At 45.3% G+C, this 21,989-nt stretch overlaps 1 protein-coding gene across 1 annotated transcript in view; it reads left to right on the top strand.

Moving 5' to 3' along the window:
• CENPE (centromere protein E) overlaps positions 1-12,202 on the top strand; it is a 691,519-nt gene extending 679,317 nt beyond the window's left edge. The window contains 1 exon segment of the mRNA XM_029608709.1: positions 11,945-12,202. Coding sequence (XP_029464569.1) covers positions 11,945-12,045 — 101 coding nt within the window. The 3' untranslated portion in view covers positions 12,046-12,202.
• Positions 12,203-21,989: the final 9,787 nt, after the last annotated feature.

Raw genomic sequence — 21,989 nt, forward strand, 5'->3', positions numbered from 1 at the left:
CTACAAATGTCAGGATGGACCAAGTGAGCAAATCTATTCATAACTCTTAATTGTATTTTGCAGGTCCGCACTGGGCCCAATTGACTGCATGGATTATCAGACACACTTTTGTACATTGAGCTGCTAGAGTACCGGTTGCCTCTAAGGACCGCACTTGGGATTTAGCACCTCATGGGCTGGTCATGACATGGATGGGTAAGCCAGGTATGCATTGGGGACAGTTGTTACCCCTGCTTCGGGGATTCAACAGTGGCCACAGATGCAATCATAATACATTTGGTGGGCAACAGCCTTGGCAGATTATCAAGCAAGCAGCTAATTATGAGGCTCAAGAATGACTTGGCAGCGTTATCTGCCTGGTTCCCTCATACTTATTTCTTGTGGTCCGATATTATTCCTCGTCCAAAATTGAACAATTCAAGGCTGTGGAGGAGAGGACGCAAGGTGGTCAACCATCTAATCTATGTATGGACCTGCAAGTTGGGTGGTTGCCAGATAAGGTATGAATAGGCAGATGTCCAATGTCGAGGTTTGATTAGGTCGGACAGAGTACATCTTTCAGATATTGGCTATTACATATTCAACAATGCCCTGCAGGAGCCTCTGGAGGGTTGGCTGTTGGGGATTCATGTCGGCTGCAGCTAGTTGTTGGTGGAGGGCATGAGGCAAGGGCATGCCCTACCTCATGCCTATGGCAGTTTCCCGGGCCGGTAGGGGCATTTTGGACATAGTGCAGGCAGGCATCTCGGTCCAAGTCAGCAGTGGACTAGCGCCTTGGGTGGCACAGGGCAGGGCATTCTGTACACCGGAGGTCGGGGGGCCCTTGCTTGAGGACAAGGCGGGGGGCCCAGGTTCGATGCTACCTTGCCTGGTTATTACAGCAGTTAACAAAGGTGGTGGTGTCGCCTGGTCTTTGGCAACTGCCATACCAGCTCAAGTACTAGTTTGTGTAGGGCAGTGGTTCTCAACCCTGTCCTGGGGACCCCCCCAGCCAGTCGGGTTTTCAGGATATCCACAATGAATATGCATGAGAGAAAATTTGCATGTTATGGAGGCAGGGCTCCTTTATCTAATAGATATATACAGGGCTCCTTTATCTAATAGATATATATATACCATACATTAATAAAGCTGCAGCCTTTTTATCTAATTATCTGTGTTGGTTGTTATTCCATGGTATTAAAAATGTTTCCAAGGCTGTGGATCAATCAGAGGTGAAGGCGGTAGGGGAGTGGTGAGAGGGAGGGATGTGGATGGGACGGGATGACACTACAGTCGCAGCTGCTAGAGTTAAAGGCATTTCAGTTGCAGGTACTGAGGTCTTAGTGTTTCAGCTGGATTGAGGGTCAGAGTCCATTCTAGAGATAAGATATTCTGGAACAGCAAAGAAGGCAGAAGTGATTGTGATGAGAGAAGTGTTCAGGTGAACATTTCTTTCAGAAACGGACATCGCTGTGATGACGTGAATGAGAATGAAGAAGGGTGGTGCTTAACCACATCTTGTGCAGAAGAATAGAAAGTCTTTATCTGGCATATTAGGCAAGCACTTGTCTGTTGTGGGGACTCAATGGACCCCCTTCCAGTAGAATTGAAAAATGACAAATTTAGCAAGGTTCTCGTAAACCCTTCTACCGGCACTCGCACACCCCAAACCAATTCCCCAGCAAGCCCCGGCCACAGGCTTTTGACTGGCAGCGAGGGAGCATAAGTCAGCTGGTAGTTCCCCTGGCACTCGATCCCCCAGTCAGCAGCAGGCTCTTCAGCTTCGCCCTTCGCTGGGAAGAGATCACATGAAACTGCTGGGTCCTCTCCATTGTCTTCACTTCAGTCGGCTCCCAGAGGACTCACCCCCATGTCCATCATGGGGTTCATCCACCCATTTGGTTGTTCTTCAAATGGAACTCTCTGCCCTCCTTGTAGCGGGCGCAGTGGAACTGGTCCTTCGCCATCAACTGGGCCAAGGGTTCTACTCGATGTATTTCCTCATCCCCAAAAGGAATGGAGGGTTGCTGAACAAGGGCACTGAACAAGTTTCTCGTAAGAGAAAAATTCAAGATGGTCTCTCTGGGCACACTGATCCCACTCCTCTGAAGAGGGAGACTGGCTTTGCTCCCTTGACCTCAAGGAGGCATTCGCACACATTGTGATTTCCCCCAACCACATGTGGGGAATGCATTCTTGGTGGGGAATGCACATTTCCAGTACTAAGTGCTGCCCTTTGGGCTGGCATCGCGCCCCCCCCCCCCCCCCCCCCGCCTTCACCAAATGCTTACCAGTGGTGGCTGCCTGCCTCAGGTGTCGCTCGGTCCATGTTCCCATACCTGGATGACTGGCTGGTCAGGAACAACACTCTCTCAGGTGCCATGCACGCTTTGACCTTGACAGTGCAGACCCTGCAGACAGTGGGGTTTATTATCAATTTCCCCAAATCGCACATCTGCCCGTCCTCCCAGCTGGACTTCATAGATGCCAGGTTGGACATGGTGCAAGCAAAAGCTTTCCTGCCCAAGGACCAGGCGATCACCCTTGCCTTGCTGGCTACCCTAGTCCGCAACAGTAGGATAGTGCCAGCCCGGCTTCTGCTCCGCCTACTGGGCCACATGGCGGCCTCTGACCATGTACCTCCCATGGCCCACCTCCACATGAGGAGCTCTTAGTGGGCCCAGTGGCAGCAGGCATCTCAGGATCTAGAAGCCCTGGTCACTTTCACGAACCCTCTCCGTGCTTCTCTGTCCTGCTGGGAAACCCTCTCAATCTGGAACGCAGGCTTCCTTTTCAGTCCGCACTGCCCCAGGTGACCCTCACCACCGATGCTTCTCCTCGGGGGTGGGGGGGCCCACACGAACGGCCCACACACTCAGGGCTTTTGGACCGTCACTGAGTCACGTTGCCAGATAAACCTTCTGGAGCTTCAGGCAATACGGTATGCCTTGTGGTCCTTCAGAGATCAGTTGTTGTCCAAGGAAGTTCTCATCAGGACGGACAACCAGGTCACGATGTGGTACATTAACAAACAGGGCAGTACAGGTTTGAAACCGGGCCGTCTCTCAAGGAATATATCTTTAAGCCCACCTACCTGCCAGGTGCTGGTGGACCGCCTCAGCCGGTCCTTTCAGCCGCACGAGTGGTCACTCAACCTGGCGGTGGCAACCGACCTGTTTTGCCAGTGGGACACACCGGATGTGGACTTGTTTGCATCCCCTCTCAACCACAAGATGAGCAGGTTCTGCTCCTGATGGCAGGGAACGGCCCTCTGGCCTGTGATTTCTTCTCCCTCCACTGGGGGCAGGGCCCTCCCTTATGCGTACTCCCCTCTGCTACCAAAGACCTTGTCAAACCTCCAGCAGGATGGAGGAGGCCATGATTTTCTTGGCACCCTCCTGGCCAAGGCAGGTTTGGTTCCTGCTTCTCCAGGACCTGTCGGTGCGTGCCCAATCCCACTGGGGACAGCACCCGACCTCATATCGCAGAACCAGGGCACCCTGCGCCACTCCAACCTTCGGGCAATGGCCCTCATAGCTTGGATGTTGAGCACTTAATCCTCCAACCCTTACAGCTCTCGGACTGTGTTTCCAGGGTTATGATAGAGTCCAGGAAACCTTCAACACGGACGTCCTACAGCTCAAAATGGAAACATTTTACCATTTGATGTGGGGGACATGGGTTAGACCCCTTCTCGTGCCCTCCTCCCCAGCTGTTGGACTACCTGAGGTTCTTATCTAAGTCTGGGCTCCAGGGCAGTTCCATCAGGATGCACCTCAATGCGGTAAGCGCATATCACTGGGGTGTCGCTGGTACGCCCATTTCTGTCCAGCCCCTGGTTGTTTGTTTCATGTGGGATCTCCTCCATCTGAAGCTCCCGCTTCAACCACCAGTAGTATCCTGGGTCATCGTCATCCTGGTAAGACTGATGCGGCCTCCCTTTGAGCCTCTGCTGTCCTGTGACCTGAAACTCCTCACCTAGAAAGTCATATTCCTAGTGGCAATTACTGCTGCTCGCAGGGTCAGTGAGCTCCAGGCTTTGGTTACATACGCACCTTACACTAAGTTCTTTCATGACCGTGTGGTCCTGCATACACATCCTAAGTTCCTGCCCAAGGGTGATGACTGATTTTCATATTAATCAGTCGATTGTTTTACTCATCTTTTTTTCCCAAGACCTCATTCCCACCCAGGGAAACGGGCTCTCCATACCTTGGACTGTAAACGGGCTTTGGCCTTCTACCTAGATCACACAGTGAATCATAGACAGTCCACCCAGCTCTTCATGTCATTTGATCCCAACAGGCTGAGGATGGCGGTGGGAAAACAGACCTTGTCTAACTGGCTGGGAGATTGCATCGCCTTCTGCTGCACTCAGGCAGGCCTTCAATTAGCTGGCACTCTGTGAGGGTGATGGCGTCGGTGGCTGTCTTGCGTTCAGTCCCTGTCTCCACACGTTTGCAGCTCATTACTTGATAGGGATAGCCGTCAGGAGAGCATCTTCGGTCAGTTCGTCCTGCGCAACCTGTTCCAGACCTGAACCCAACTCTCTCTGCTCATGCTTCTTGTGGGAACCAGACAGTCTCCTATTACCCACAGCGCTGCAGTTGTGTTATGCCCGTTGGCATCTTCTTTGTTGCTGTTGGTCTTTCTGGTTGAATGGGGCAGTCTGGAGCTCTGTCCTCACCCACATATGAGGACTACCATCCTGCTTGTCCTAGGAGAAAGCTCAGTTGCTTACCTGTAACAGGTGTTCTCCTAGGACAGCAGAATGTTAGTCCTCAGGAATCCTGCCCACCTCTCACGATGTTGGGTTCACCTTCGGATATTTTATTTTTTCCCTCGTTTCTTTTGCTGTGTTGTGAGACTGAAGGGGGACCTCGCTTGGCCACACAGATTGTAGCAGGCTGGGCATGCTCAGTCTGCTGGCCAAAGTTTCTAGAAACGTTAACAAAAGTTTTCCGTGCCGGGCTCCATCGGATGATGTCATCCACATGTGAAGACTACATCCTGCTTAAAACACATTCATACTGACAAACGCTACAGTTTTTCTCTCATTCAAATGCATACACTTGCAACACTAGACGTCCCATTTTTTCTTATCCTAAAATTTAGCGCTGTACATTTTAACCCTTTAACCTATAAGTTCTTGTGATTTACTTAACTTAAGCTATCTAATAACACAAGATAACTTTCTTATAGACCCCAAGAGCTGTTTGTTTCCTGGCTTATGGACACATCAACATGAGTGAAACTATATGCTGCTTTGTCTGATAAGGACCCTAACACACACTCTGTGCCTATAAATCTTAAATCTTATCCTATTAAAGTTTTCTCCAGCTGTTGGTTAGCAAGACAAAAGCCCCAAATCAATGAGATTCCTTTCTGGAGTAGAGGAGCAAGAAAGCCAGCTAGCTAGTGGAGAGTGAATGAAGGTAGGGGGAAAAAACCATCATGTCTCCTCTCCCTTTAACAAAACAGCCAATTTCACTCAGTCTCCTCCAGGTCCTGATGGGTCATCATCTGTTGTGATTCTTTGAAATAGTTGCTTAGAGCCAACAGCTGTAGAGAAAAGCTTTTTATTTAAATGCTATCAAATAATATAAGGCCTTATGGAGAGAGAGAGACTAGCAATGCAGTGCAAAACACCAGCATAAAAACTCCCTCTCAAACAATTTCATTGATGACAAGACTTAGTATAGAATTTTTCTCTTGTACATTTCCTTTCCCTAAAGTAGGTTAACATAATTGTCAAAATTTCTGTGATTGGCTTTTTACCATAAATAATTAGTCTCAATGGCCATATGTAGATTTGTTCTCGCTCTGCATGTAAATTCATCCTTGCCTTGTATGCTAATGGGCCTACAACTAACTACATTGCTTGTATGAACTTGTTGATTCTAAACAGTTTCTGAGCCAAGTTCTTTTTCATAGTACTGCATTTTCTAGTTAGTCTGCAGCGTCAGTTTGTCTAGCAACAACAAAGCACAAAAACAAGCAGAAATATTGTTATACTTGTTAGTAATTATAAAACTCTTATGATCAAAAATAAAAAAACTTAGAACAAGAATACTGACTTTTTGTGTGATGTCAAAAGGTTTCACTGCCTTTTCATTGCTCTTTATTACAAGTTATATCTATAGTATGGACTTATGGGCCTATGAACACCTACAACAGCCCCTATGGCTTGGCAGCAGCATGGCACAATAGCCTCTTGTTCAGATCTGTCTAATAAAGCTCATGTCAGAGGTGATGAGCTTCACACCAGCTGGGGTTTAGTCTTGGAGGTGACTACTCCTTTATTCTTTCGCCAGTGAGGAAGTTTGTAATCACCTGAGCCAGTTGAGAGTGGGGTAATAGGAAAAAGTGTATATAAAATGTATATTGTGTCTTTTCTTAAGAGGTTTGACTTTTTTTTTCTGATTCTAAACTTCTGGGACTGGGATTTTCCTTACTTTCATATGCTTGTGTGTGATTTTAAGAGACCTATGTACTCATGCTTCCAAGGTCAAAACTATCAAACAGTTGCAATGCTAAGTGAGAAATTCAGATCATATATTATTAGACTTTTAAACTATTGAATGGGAATGGCAGGAGATAGCCAATGAAATTGACATTTCACCGCCGAGCAATACAGGAAGTGGAAGGAGAAAATAACAAAATCAGCTCAAAACAAGCAGAAAAGGTGTCTAGGAAGTGCAACAAATCAAGGGAGAAAAATTGGAAAGCTAGGACTACAAATGCTCATAGTTTTGGCAATGAAATCCCAGACCTGCAGGCTCTAATGTTGGGGGCAGACTTGGACATTGTTGCTGTTAGAGACATAGTTCACGGATTCTCATGATTGAAATACAGCCATACCGGGCAATAACTTAAGGACAGAGTGGTCAGAAAAGGAGTTGCTTTTTATGTCAAAAACAATATCCAAGCAACTGAACTGCAAGGAATGTGGGGTAGAGAAGAAGCATTATGGGCCATCCTAAAAAAAAAAAAAAAAAAAAGCATTCATTTTTACTGGAGTGGTTTACAGGCCTCTGACTCAAACGGAAGAACTAGACAGAGATCTGGTCAAAGAAATCCAAAAGGGAAAAAAGGGAGAAGTGTTGATTGTTGGAGATTTTAATCTGCTGAACATAGACTGGAGAATCCCTTCTGCGGAATCTATCAGAAGTAGAGAGATAGATGTTCAAACAAAGGGTAATGGAACCCACGAGGGAAGGGAGTATACTCAACCTAGTGCTCACTAACGGGGATAATGTCTCTAATATCCGGGTAGGTGCCTACCTCAGCATCAGTGATCATCAAACTGTGTGGTTTGATATTACAAATAGGATTCAGAGAAGTCACATGAAGACCCGAGTTTTGAATTTCAAAACTATGGACTTTGTTGAAATGGGGATGTACCCGGAGGTAGAACTAGAAGACTGGGAGAAAATGAGAGAAGTAGAGCAACAATGGGCCAAACTAAAAGGAGCAATTACAAAGGCAACAAATCTGTATGTTAGAGAAGTAAACAAAAGTAAGAGAAATAAGAAACCAGTCTGGTTCTCAAAGGAGGTGGCTGTTAAAAGCAAAAAGAACAGCGTTCAAGAAATATAAAGGATCCCAAAAAGAGAAACACAGGGAAGAATATCTGGTGGAACTGAGGGAGACGAAGAAAGTAATCAAGAAAGCAAAAAGTCAAGCGGAAGAAAGGATTGCCAAAGAGGTAAAGCAAGGTGACACAACATTTTTCAGATATATCAGAGAAAGGAGAAAGGTCTGACGTGGTATAGTGAAATTGAAAAGAGGCAAAGATCAATGTGGAGACAGATTAAGAAATGTTAAGCAAATACTTCAGTTCGGTGTTCACTAAAGAAGACCCTGGAGAAGGACCGTCGCTAGTTGTTAATAAGGCTGTGGATGAGGGTGGAGTAGATGAATCTCTGTTTACAGAGGAGAATGTATGGGAAGAGCTAGGAAAACTGAAAGTGGACAAGGCCATGGGGGCCAGATGAGGGTACGTCCCAGGGTCCTGAGGGAGCTCAGAGATGTGCTGGTGGATCCGCTGAAGGACCTGTTCAATAGATCCCTGGAAACGGGAGTGGTGCCGCAGGTAGTCCCACTTCACAAGTGGGAGCAGAGAGGAGGCTGAAAACTACAGGCCAGTTAGCCCTCACCTCTGTGGTGGGAAAAGTAATGGAGAGACTGCTGAAGGAAAGGATAGTGAACTATCTACAATCCTGTGGGTTGCTCAACCCAAGGCAACATGAATTCATCAGGGGAAGGTCCTGTCAGACAAATCTGATTGGGTTTTTTTTTTGTTTGTTTTTTTTATTGGGTGACTAGAAAGAGGGATCAGGAAAAGCGCTCAATGTGATTTACTTGGATTTTAGTAAAGCTTTTGATACGGTCCCACATAGACTTGTGAACAAAATGAGAAGCCTGGGAGTGGGTGCCAAGGTAGTAGCATGGATTGCAACGTGGCTAGCTGACAAGAGGCAGCATGTAATGGTCAATGGAACCTACTCTGAAGAAGAATGGTGTTAAGTGGCGTGCCACAGGGATCAGTTTGGCATTGATTCTGTTTAATATCTTTGTTAGCAACCTGGCGGAAGGGGATAGAGTGTAAAGTTTGTCTGTTTGCAGATGATACTAAGATCTGCAACAGAGTGGTCATCATGCCTGAAGGAGTAGAGAGAATGAAAAGTGATTTAAGAGAACTTGAAGAGTGGTCAAAGATTTGACAGCTGGGATTCAATGCCAAGGATTCTGCACTCAGAGTCATGCATCTGGGGTACAGTAATCCAAAAGAGCTTTATGTGATGGGTGGTGAAAGACTAATGTGCACGGCCTGGGAGAGGGACCTTGGTGTGATAGTGTCTGATGATCTGAAGATAGTGAAGCAATGTGACAAGGTGATAGCTAAAGCCAGAAGACTGCTGGGCTGCTTAGAGAGGAATAACCAGTATGAAAAAAAGTGATAATGCCCTTGTACAGGTCCTTGGTGAGGCCTCACCTGAAGTACTGTGTTCAATACTGGTGCCTGTATCTCAAAAAGGATAAAGTCAGGATAGAGGCGGTCCAAAGAAGAGTGACCAAAATGGTGAGGGATCAGCATTGAAATACTTATGAAGAGAGGCTGAAGGATCTGAATATATACACCCTGGAAGAAAGGAGGTGCAGGGGAGATATGATACAGACTTTCAGATATCTGAAAGTTTTTAATGACGCATAATCATCAACCTTTTCCGTTGGAAAGAAATCAATAGAACTAGGGGTCATGAAATGAAACTCCAGGGGAGGGCAACTCAGAACCGATGTCAGGAAATATTTCCTCATGGAGAAGCTGGTGAATGCCCTTCCGGAAGAGGTAATGAAGATGAAAATAGTCAAGAAATTCAAAGGGGCGTTGGATAAACACTGTGGATCCCTAAAGGCTAGAGATTGGAAATAAAGAAAAGAGTTCATGGGGGTAAGAAATATATTTATATATAGATAGAGAAAACAGTTTATTGCCAATGATTTTTTTCTCAAATGAGTCATCTTGCTCACATTAAATATATTCCTTTGGATCTGTTAAGGGTCTGCTAGGGAGTTAGCAATCTGTTAGGAATCTGCTCCTCTGGTAGGAGGAGTTAGCGATCTTGTAATGAGCGAGCTCCTCTGGAGTCAGGAGCTAGCAATCTGTTATGGTTATACTCCTATGAAGGGAGGAGTGAGCAAGCTGGTTGTGAATGACACCTTAAGAGGGAGGAGCTAACAATCTGTTATGAATCTCCATATGGAGTTAGCAATCTGTTATAATCTATTCCTGAGGAAGGAGAAGTTAGTAAACTTATATGTTGAGCTCCTGTAGAGGGAGTAGTAACAAACTGTAATGAATCTGTTGTTGAAGAGTCCTGGTAGGGAAGGAGTAGCCATCTGTTACCAGCGGAGTGCTTGGAGAAGAAACTCAGCTGTAGAGGAATGTAGATAGGTGAATCCTTGGGCCGATGGCAGATGACTGCGCCCCCAGGAGGATATCCTGAGGGACCACCGGCTAAGCTTGAGTACGGAGACAGACACAGATAATTCTTTTATTAGACAGGTTAGTAGAACCACCAGAGGTGGCAGTAGTGAGCTGATATGCCCGACAGGGCTGAAGTCCCTCAGGTACTGGAACAGTGATCCCAGGGTTGCTGAGCTGTAGAGAAACTATAGATAGTGAGTAGACAGGGTATGCTGTGTTCATAGCCAGAACTGGATGACAGATCTCACATAAAGTCTTTAGAAAGCTCAGTAGCTGGAAAGGGTTAGGCCCTCGAGGAGTGAGTACCTGGTTCCAGGGAAAGCTCTGAGAGAGCAATAACTCACAATTGTCTGTATCTGTGATAGCTTCCAGGCAGTAGAGAATCTTCAGAGTATTCAGGAACATGGGCCCTCAAGGAGCGAGTACCGGTTCCTATCGGCAATCTGAAATAGAGAAAAGAGAGTGAGGCCCCCGAGGAGCCGGGTACCCCTGGTAAGTCCAAGGAGGCAGAGTAGCTTGGATGAATCCTTGCTAACTCAATTCGTTAGCAAATACTGAGACCTTTTATATTGGAAGCGGATGTCATCAGTTCAAGGGGACGCCCCTGAGGTTCGCGCCCTTGCTGGTACATTATTCGGAGTGTGCGCGCGCGCCTTACGTCATCAGGAACATGGATCCACAGCATCGTGCCGCTCCGAGGACGCCGAAGGAAGAAGGCAAGAAGACACCGCAGCAGCAAACCGTCCATCAGGCCCAGAGGGAGTCGCCACAGTGATAAGGAGGGCGGAGTGAGGGCGTCGAGCAGCGACAGACACAACAGGATAAATGTGGCATATTAGCCAATGTCTGGATTTCTCACAAGTCTGTGGTGTATAACACTTGATCTTAACGATAAAGGAGTTATGCATTCATTGATTTGCATATGTGGCACAGTCCAAGAAAGTGTGACGGTTGCAAGGCTTTTTAGGATGTGAATCATTCACTCTGTATATTTTTTCTAATTCTGTCTATTAATGTTTTAAATTTGACATTGATATTGTTTAACATAAAATTATAATATTACAGCTTGGTATTTGTCACTAACCTTTACCAAGCTATCACTAATCTTTCACTTAAACAGAATATTTTTTAGAAAGTGTTATAGGAGAGTTTATTTGTTTATTTCAGCACTTGTATTCTGCTTTTCAAACACAAATTGTTTGGTATGTTGCAGTATCTATAATCATGGTGGATTAAACAGAAGTCTGGTTTGGAATCACAAAATAAGAGGAAGTCACAAGAAGCATTTTTTGTACAAAAATTTGATAATCTGTCATGCATTAAAAACATCACAGTAGAGCGCACAAAATAAATTTATACATAGTAATATAATCAACACAATAAAATCTGCAAAAATACCTTTTCCTTATATTCATTTTTTATTTTCATGATCCTATAACAGTTGAAAGACAAACTCACCCATTGTGTGTTTAGTCACCCTCTCAGTCAAACATTTGTCCTTCATACCTAATTCTAACCCTTTATGGCAGTTTGTCCAAGTCAGCTCTCAACTACAGTTCAAGAAAACCTCATTATAGAACTAAACTGTAAGATTATTCCTAAAAACTAAATATTTGGCTTCCTAACAAAGCTCAAATAGAAAAAAGTTCCACAATGTTGGGCATACATAGCTGAAAACAACTCTTGTTGCAAGGATTGTCTCAGTCTAGAAGGTATGTGAGGCCACAGACAATCTTCCAAGTATTTAGGAATATATACTGGACCAAGGAATTGATCTTGAAACACACTATGGTTTCAAGTAGGTAGCCAGTGAAGATCTCACAATGGCAGAGTAATGTGATTGCTTCATTTTTTTTCCCAGTCAGTAGCCTTGTAGCTTTATTTTGCAACTCTGCAATCTTGATTTTCATAGAACATTACTAGGAACTGTTGCTTAGCATTCTTCTAAATATTTTCTCCTTTCATTTACAGATGATGTTCCTTCAGAAAATGTGCCAGAAAAAGATCCAATTAATAATTGGTGGACTGCTCCAGATAAAAATGATGTTGTACCTGAATGTAAAACATCGTGAATGTGAACATTACTATAATGCTGCTCTGAATGAATGATTTAAAATAACATAAACTTGGCAATGCATGCTTTCAGCCTTAATGCTATTTTACTTCGTTTATGTAAAATGTTAGTGGTATTTATATTACCAGGTGTTTACTGTAAAATAAAAATCTCCTATTTTACTTTTCTTTTGTTTTATACACACATAATGTTCATATTTTAACCTAAAGTTTTACAATTGATCCTTTTGTATTTTATAAACCCAGCACAGCTGTATAAGTCTCAGTGCACATGCAAAATTCGGCAGGTGGCAAACAGTTTGCACATCATTCCAGTTAATTCACTATCCAAACTTAAACTGTTGCACAGGAGGAGAACCCTTGAGCCAAGGTGGGGTTGACACTACCCACAGAGCAAGCCCTACGGGTCCCCACCATCAGTAGACAGAGCTGGCTGATTGACGGAGGCCGGCTGGAGCTTTGCCAATACCAGCCCTCGTTCCCTGCAGGTTGAGCCCTTGGGTACCAGGTCCAACTGGAGTTAGGTGGGCCTCCATCCAAGGTCTTCTGAAGGCCGAGGAGGAGGTCAACCAGGGACAAGCAGCGGTAAGAGTAGCAAGTCAGATCTGGCGAGATGGAGTCTCAGAGACCCGGGCGCCAAAAGGAACGAGAGGCAGACAGGGGGCGCCTGAGCAAGAACAGGCCGAAGCCTGAGAAGCCAAGTCCAGAATGAGTATAGCAGAGGGTCGTTGAACAAGCTGGAATCAGGGCAGGCAAGGTAGAGCGGTAAGGCAAGGCAATGGTCAAGTCTAGGAGAATAATCAATGACATAGTCAGACAAAGCAGAGGTCGGGTCCAGGAGATGATCAATAGCGTGATCAGGCAAAGCAGAGGTCAGGTCCAGGAGATGATCAATAGCGTGATCAGGCAAAGCAGAGGTCAGGTCCAGGAGATGATCAGTAGCGTGGTCAGGCAAAGCAAAGATCTGGTTCAGGAGATGATCAGTAGCGTGGTCAGGCAAAGCAAAGATCTGGTTCAGGAGATGGTCAGTAGCGTGGTCAGGCAAAGCAGAGGTCTGGTTCAGGAGATGATCAGTAGCGTGGTCAGGCAAAGCAGAGGCCAGGTCCAGGAGATGGTCAGTAACGTGGTCAGGCAAAGCAGAGGTCAGGTCCCGGAGTCAATCCATAGAACAAGTAGAGTAACGCAGGAACAAAGGAGAATACCGGAACCAGGATCAGGAACACAAACAAGACAGGAACACGAAAGAATCACCAGAGGCGGCAACGAAGTACACAACCAGCCTGGAGACCTTTTGCAAAAGGCAACTAACTGTGGCTGGGCCCGGCCTCATATACCAGGACTCAGTGACATCATCATCCGGGGCCACAGTTTAGTTTCCCCACTGCAGCCCCTTTAAAGGAAGAGGAGATGCGTGCGCCTAGGGAGGGGCACAGCGTGGGACGGTGGAGTCTCCCCATTGTGCCCGGACATCCGTCGCGGAGACAGGAGCACCAGGGGTGGCCCGAGGTTGTAGGGCAATACAGCTGGAGCTTTCTGTGAGCCTTTCTCAACGCTGCCTGGATGCTTGAGGATACTGGATACTGATTTTGCAGACGCTGATACATTGTCAGTCTGAGGGGAGTGGGGCTGGAGGCGACATAACAAGGGTGTTCCCTTCTTTGGTTGATCCACTGGCAGAGAAGTCTTAAGTAAATTTTCGCTCACAGGATGTCAGATTTGGACCTTTGGTGCCTGGTATGGACCCATCCTCCTTTTCCTGGGTGGAAGTTTTCCAGAGACTATTTATTTATTTATTTGCTTTTCTATACCGATGTTCCTGTAAAATATACATATCACAACAGTTTACAATGTAACAATAACGTTCGCTCTGGGCGATACAAAGAGCAGAGGTGGAATATTAACAGTGAAACAGAACATAACATAAACCTTATAAAATAATTCAATACAAATCATCTCAGAATGGATGAGATGAGAAATGGATAAAACAACGGAGATAATAAACTCGACTATGGTAATAATAAACTGGATAATAAACTGGACTACAGACCTTTCTGCAGGGGTGTCCTTCAGAGACAGTAATGCCTCTTAAATCAGGATCGCATGCTTGGGGGCTCCCTTTGTCCTTCACTGTGTGTAAATGCCGTGGTGCAAAAATCCCTGACGAGGTTCAAATGGATGTGAATAGAACTCTTCTCCTTTTCTTTCAAAGGGAGACGTTGCCAGGTCTGATTTCTGACTCTGAAGACACTTGGGGTGGCTGGGAGTGACTCTTTAGGGATACAGAAGAAGGACCCCCATACTGATCACCCTACACAAGCCTTCATGTTTCTTTCACATCCTGGATGTGATTCATGAGTTGATTGATCTTGAATGGAGTGCGCCAGAAACAAGTTTTAAATATGGACATGCCTTAGCAGGTTTAGATCCGTAGGCAAGGGAGCAATTGCGTTTCCCAAAGGTGGATGTGTTGGTGTATTGTCAATAAGTGAATCACGTTCTGGTGGAAGGAGGGGTAGCTCTTGTGTCCGTCGCCTCCCGATATCTCTGCTCCGCCCACCTTACCTTGTTGGCGACTCCCTTCGGGTTTGATGGAAGGCTAGCTACTGCAGCGTCTCCAGGCTGTCTTCCTCCAGCATTACCGGACCGGTTTGATGCTGCAAGCTGCCATGTTGACCAGATGCCTAAGGGTGCAAGCACGCGGCCCAACTGATGTACCAGCATTAGCGCGAACCTCAGGGGCATCCCCCTGAGATTACGTCATCAGCTCCAGATATTTAAGGTCTCAGTTTTCACTAACAAGACTAGTTAGCAAGGGTTTGCTTCCTCCTGGTCGCTGCGGATGGGATTCGCTCTCCGCAAACCCAGCTACTCTGCCTCCTCTGACTTCTCTAGAGGAACCCGCTCCTTGGGGGCCTCGCTCTCTTTTTCTTTGCAGGTCGCAGTCCGGAACCGGTATTCGCTCCTCGAGGGCCCACGTCCCGGACTTGCTCCTGGATACCACTTCTGCTAAGAAGTCATCGCTGCTAAAACATCAGTGAGTTTCCATCTCTCAGAGCTTTCCCTGGGTCCAGGTATTCGCTCCTCGAGGGCCTAATGCATACCATCTCCTGGGCTGCCTCAAGAGACTATTGTGTGAGTGTTACCATCAAGGACTTGTTCCAGAACTCTGCATATACTGCCTACTCACCTTCTTAGTTTCTCTACAGCTCAGCCACCCTGGGATCACTGTTCCAGTACCTGAGGGACTACAGCCCAGCCGGGCGCTTCCAGCTCACTACTGCCACCTCTGGTGGTTTACTATATTGTCTAATAAAAGAACTAGTGTGTGTCTGTCTCCTACACTAAGCCTGATCAGTGGTCCCTCTCGGGATTTTCCTGAGGGCATGGTCACCTACCACTGGTCCAAGGATCCACCCACAACTATTCTAGATAACTACAGAATAACAGAGTTTTCTGACACTCTAAAGGATGCTCAGGATAGAAGGATTGAAGCTATCCTTAAGCAGGCCTCTGATGCTATGGCGATGAACTTGCAAATTACTACTTGTTGTTCCCTGGTGACTCGAGTTATTTTGCATCTCTCTCAGGAATCTGGGGGAATGGTTTCTGATGGCAGAACTGCAATGGAAATGGGGGTGACCTTAGTTGATGCAGGCTGTGACTTTGTTCACATTTCCGCCAGAGGGGATAGCTTCCATAATAGCGGCTAGATGTCAGCTGTAGCTGCGCATTTGGTTAGCAGACACTATTATAAGTCCAATCTCATCAAACTGTCCTTCAAGGATTCTCTCTTGTTTGGCAGTGGGTTGGAGAAAATGGCAAATAGATGGTAGAAGCCCAGGTCCCTCATTTGCGGAAGAATAAGCCAGCTTCAAGGCTTTATGATCTCTGTGCAACTCCCCTCAGAAGAGGGTAGCAGTGGAAACTACATTGAGATTTTTGGAACTGAAGGCTGTAATTCTTGTTCCTGAATCACAACAAAATATGGGCCACTATTCCATCTATTCTGTCGTGCCCAAGAAAGAGAGGTCCTTTCAACGTATTCTGGATCTCAAAGGATTCAATCATCATTTGCGGGTCACTCATTTCTGATTGGAGGCTGTATGCTCCGTAATAATAGCAGTACAATCGGGAATACCTCGTGACTGGATCTGATGGAGTCACATCTGCACATTTCCATTTGCCAGGAACATAAACAGTTCCTAAGGTTTGCCATTCTGGGACATCATTACCAGTTTCAGGCCTTGCCTTTTGGGTTGGCTACTGTGCCTTGGACCTTCTCCAGGGACATGGTAGTAGTAGCGGCAACCTTGCACAAGTTCACCCTAATTCACCCATATCTTGACGACTAGTTGATTTGAGCCAAAAGTGTGGAAGAATGTCACCGGGCCTCTTGCAAGATGGTTTCCTTACTGCAGGCTGGGTGGTGAACTTGGCCAAGAGCAGTTTACAACTGTCTCGGATGCTAGAGTATCTCTGCGTTTGCTTCAATACATAACAGGGCAGAGTATTTCTGCCAGAAAATCAAATTCAGAAGTTGATTACTCAAGTTCAAAACCTGAGAAGAACAGTGTGGTCTTATCTTCAGGTCATGGGTTTGATGGCCGGCACGTTGGAGGTTGTTCCCTGGGCCAAGGGCACATATGCAACCTCTTCAACACACATTGCTTTCCTGATGGAGTCCTCAGTTGCAGGACTTCGCAGTGAGGGTTCTCTTATCATTGGAGGTGAGCCTCCAATCGCAGTGGTGGTTGTAGGCGGATCATCTAAGGAAGGGTGTTTCCTTGGGGACACTGGATTGGTTAGTGTTCACAATGTATGCAAGTCTCCTGGGTTGGGGGGTAAGCTGTCAGGAGTTAATGTTGCAGGGTCACTGGAATGCTGAGGAGTGGAGCATCAACCAATTGGAAGCATGGACGGTACAGTTGGTGTGCTTGCAGTTTCCCGACGAGACCAGAGCTCCAGAACAAATAAAGCTAGAGAGGGTACATCGGTCTCTGGGCCCTAAAATTGTGAGCAGGCCGAGAGATATCATGATCTGCCTGCACAGCTTCGCTACTAAGGAACAGATACTGTCACCAGGAAAAAGCATGAGTGGACATGGGAAGGACTTACTATAATGATATATAATTATCTAGCAGCATCAACACTGCGCAAACGTTATGATTTTAGAGGTGTAACTAAAACTTTACAGGAGAAAAATATGATACAGATGGGCTTTCCCATTTGAGCTAATATTTATGGTGAACGGTGTTTGTTATAAAGTTAAAACAGCAACAGATGCTGAGGCAGCATTTAAGCAAGCCAATCTACCCATCTTGTTTACATCTAAAAAGGCAGAGGATGAAATTCCTAAGATGGCCACCACCCTGAGATGGCAAAGAGCAGGAAGCTACAAGCGGCTTCAGCGACAAAACTGTACTCCGGTCACAAGAGTCCAGGCTGGAAATGTTGGAGAGTATATGAAAGAGGAACCTGGACTGAATCATTGCTAGTCTTGGTTAGATACAAATGGTTGGTGGACAATGTGTATAACTGTGGAGAGGACAGAAGCTCAAGTTAAAAATTCCTTCTTTCCTTTTCTATGATACATTGGTTATAGGAAAGCATTAAGACTGATGTAACTCTCCGCTTTAAAGGGGGGGGGGATGCTCGTGAGGGGAGCAGACAGTTGGTGTACTACACCCTTTTGTGGAGGAGGTATCCAAGGGGAGGATACGGTAAAGGAAGGGAGGGATATGAAACTAGGGGAGGAGGGAAGATCTGAGTTTCAAAGAACTGGTACAGTGGGAATAGAAATAGATCTTTCCCTGTTATAATGTAACTTTTTGCTTTCATTGTTAACTGGTTCCCCCTAGTTTATTGTAAACCGGTACGATAAGACCTGGTCTTGAGCATCGGTATATTAAAAGAATTTAAATAAATAAATAAATAAAATAAATAAATAGAAAGGAGGAACATAATGAAAGGGCCGAGAATCTGTCTCAATTATGAAGAATGCTTACATAGGATGAAGGGATGATGAAATTACTTAAGGGCACGGTCTCTTAATGTCAAGGGATTAAACACACCCAAAAAGAGACAGTTGCTTCAGCAGGATCTATTGCGAAGTCAAGTCTCAGTTGCAATGCTCCAGGAAACACTTATAAAGAGAAGACATGAAAGGTTATTGAACATAAAAGGTTACCAAGTTAAATATATGGCAGCCAGTACAAAGAGCACAAAATGGGCCGGATTTTAAAAGGGTTACGCGCATAAGTTATGCGCGTAACCCTCTTAAAAGGCCCCTGCGCGCGCAAGCCCCGGGACGCGCGTAAGTCCCAGGGCTTTGCAAAGGGGGCGTGTTGGGGGCGTGTCGGGTGGGCGGCGTGAATTTTGGGGCGAGACGGGGGGCGTGTCGGGGGTCGGGTGATGACCCGCGCAGATTTACACCTGCCAACAAAGGTAGGGGGGGGGTTTAGATAGGGCCAAGGGGGTGGGTTAGGTAGCGGAAGGGAGGGGAAGGTGAGGGGAGGCGGAAGGAAAGTTCCCTCCGAGGCCGCTCCGATTTCGGAGCGGCCTCGGAGGGAACAGGCAGCGCGCGCCGGGCTCGGCGTGCGCAGGTTGCACAAATGTGCACCCCTTTGCGCACGCCGACCCCGGATTTTATAAGATACGCACGGCTACATGCATATCTTATAAAATCCAGTGTACTTTTGTCCGCACGTGCGCTGTTTTTTAAATTGTACCCCAATATGCAGGTGTCAGAATATTACTATCCCAAAACCTCACACTCGAATATGGGTAACACACATCAGATCAGTATGAGCAATATATATTATTATTAAAAATAAAAATTGGGAACGAAGTATATACCTTTGTTAATGTGTACGCGCCTAACTTAGATCAGAACTCTTTTTTAAATTTATTAGTGCACTGGAACAAATTGCAGAGGGGTTAATTATTTGGGGAGGGGATCATAACATAAGGAACCCCAGACTAGACACATCCAACTACAGAATTACAGCTAGCTGGAGAGCTGGGGTCGAATTAATCATCTTGACATCCAAACGGGGGGTGAAGATATATGGAGACAGTGTAACCCCACCTCAAGGACATACACATTTTACTCAAAACCCTATGGGACATACTCAAGGATTGATTTCATATTACTTGAAAAAGCCCTGCAAAATAAAGTAGTAAACGTAGGGATAAGGGGATAAAGTGTGATCTGACCACATTCCTACATGGATCACCCTACAATTAATGGATTTAGATGGTTTGAGATTTTGGTGCCTGAATGACAGCCTGTTACAGGAGGAAAGCATATACGCCAGCTTAACTGATAAACTTAAGGAATATTTCCACCCGAATGTGGATATGGTGGAAAATCAATGGGAATGCTCCAAAGTGGTAATGAGGGGGCAGATAATAGCACGAGCTTCCCACTTGCGGAAAAAGAGGGAAAGGCGACAAAAGGAACTACAACAAGAATTAGTGAGGTTGGCGTGTTCCCATATGACATCTCAAAACAATAGTGTTGCATCAATTAAATGCAGTCCGAGGAGAGCTAAATCTGTTAGCAGCTGCACAGATAGCCCATGCATTAGAGCGCACAAAACAAAAATATTTTGAGGGCAGTAATAAAGCAGGTAGAATGCTAGCACGTAAACTGAAAACATTAAATATACAAAATAACATTGCCAAAATTAAAGATGCTGCAGGCAATATGAAGACTTCCTCTTCAGATATGAGATTGTTTTACCCAATTTTATTCTGCATTGTGTAAAAGGGATGACACAATTAGCCCAGATAATATAATGGCATATCTTAAAACCAATCTACTTACCCTTTCTGACAGAAGCTCAAATCCAGTACCTAGATGATCCCATTAGCTCAGTAGAAGTAAAGGAGGCAGTAAAAGCCCTTAAAGCAGGAAAATGTAACCTATCATTAAAATCATCAATTGTATCTGGAGGGTGGCTAATGTAACTCCAAGGGCGATCCGGGAAACTACAGACCGGTTAGCCTAACTTCAATGTCAAGAAAAATAGTGGAAATTGTTCTAAATATCAAAATCACAGAACATATAGAAAGACATGGTTTAATGGAACAAAGTCAGCATGGCTTTACCCAAGGCAAGTCTTGCCTCACAAATCTGATTCACTTTTTTGAAGGGGTTAATGAACATGTAGATAAAGGTGAACCGGTAGATGTTAGTGTATTTGGATATTCATAAGGCATTTGACAAGTTCCTCTTGAGAGGCTTACAGACTGGCTAAAACAACCAAACAAACTGGCTAAAACAACCAAACAAGAACAACCTCTCCGAGGTTGTTCTTGGTTGGTTTCATCTCTCCTTCAGTACTCAGGGAGTCTGCAACTTGCCTGTTCATTAATAAAGCTTGCTTGGTGGGGAAAAGACGTATATTACTTCTTTGGAGGAGCAATGCTACGCCTAATTTCTGGATGTGGCGCAATGCTTTACATCGTTTACTGCAAATGGAGAATCTGGCGTCCAAGATTTCTCCTCTCAATCAGCAGAAACTTTTATGAGTTTGGGACAGTTATTGCAAGCTTTGCCTCATTGCTCCAGGAGTCTGATCCTTAATGACTGATTGTGATGAACCCACATTCTTATAGAACTTTTTTCTTTTTTTCTTCTCCGAAGAAGGCAGCACGTGCTTCAGAAACAGTAGGTGGGGGGGGCGCCGGGGTATGGAGTGCGTTCATACTGATTGTATCTGCTTTGCTTGCCAGGGTGCATGTCAGTACATTTCAGTCTTGTTTTTTTTCTTCTAATATATATATGAAAATAAAAATTGTTGAAACTAAAGCTGAATACCCATTTAATTGGGCAAGTAAATCCATAATATTGGGCTAGAAGTGACAGATCTATATCGATTAAACTATGCTCCTCTACAACTAGCAATAGAGAAGGACCTGCAGAGATGGGATAGAGAACACATCGCAGTGTTCAAGATGAACATCTTACCATGATATCTTTACCTATTCGTCACCCTGCCTGATTTTCTCAGCTCAACCATATTACAGGCATGGCAAAGGAAAATTTTCAGTTATATATGGAGTAGACAACCTCCCAGGATGTCCCGCCGTTTACTTTACCAACCCAGGGACAGAGGTGGACTAGGAGTACAAAATCTAAATTGGTACTATGCGGCTGCCCAACTAAAGGCTATAACAGATATGCACAGGGAAACTACCCCTAAACAATGGGTTAAGAAGAAAACATATTAGGTGGTATGCCTCTCAATGCGATACCATGGCAACCACGCAACACATGGTGAGTAGCTTACTCCCTGGATACGACTTTGTAAGTTTGGACAAGGTGGCGAGGAAAGTTGGTGAGTAATAAGGATTATCCCATTTATTCCACAATCCACACTTCCCAGCAGGACCAACTAACAACTCTTTTTAAGGAATGGAGCATGAAAGGTATTAATAGATTTGCTAAGGGGAGACATGCTGATGTTTCAGGCAGAGATAAGGGACATGTATCAGCTACCTGGAGGTGACTTCTTAGCCTACCATCAAGAATTACATTTTTTTTTGCAATCCCCAGCAGTTAAACCCTTTTTATTCATGCGGAAGACTATATTTGAGCACTTATGTGTGAGTGCTGACAAGAAGAGAAGCATGATATAAAATATCTACATGTTAATCAACTGCTCGGTACAACAGCCATTTCCCCATGCTAGGACTTGGGAATATGATTTGGGATATCAACCTAATGAAGCAATATGGGATCAGGTCCATGGATCAATCAGATACTGCTCCATTTCAGTGGCCCTCCAGGAAAATTGCTGTAAACTATTAGGTGGCATGTCACCCTCTAAAGTTTACATAGAAGAAATCCCGCTATCAGTGACCTCTGTTGGAGGGAGTGTGGCCTGAAGGGCATGTTTATACACACCTGGTGGGAGTGCGAGAAAATAACCCCATA

The sequence above is a fragment of the Rhinatrema bivittatum genome, chromosome 1 (assembly GCF_901001135.1).
Source record: "Rhinatrema bivittatum chromosome 1, aRhiBiv1.1, whole genome shotgun sequence".
NCBI classification, from domain to species: Eukaryota; Metazoa; Chordata; class Amphibia; order Gymnophiona; family Rhinatrematidae; genus Rhinatrema; species Rhinatrema bivittatum.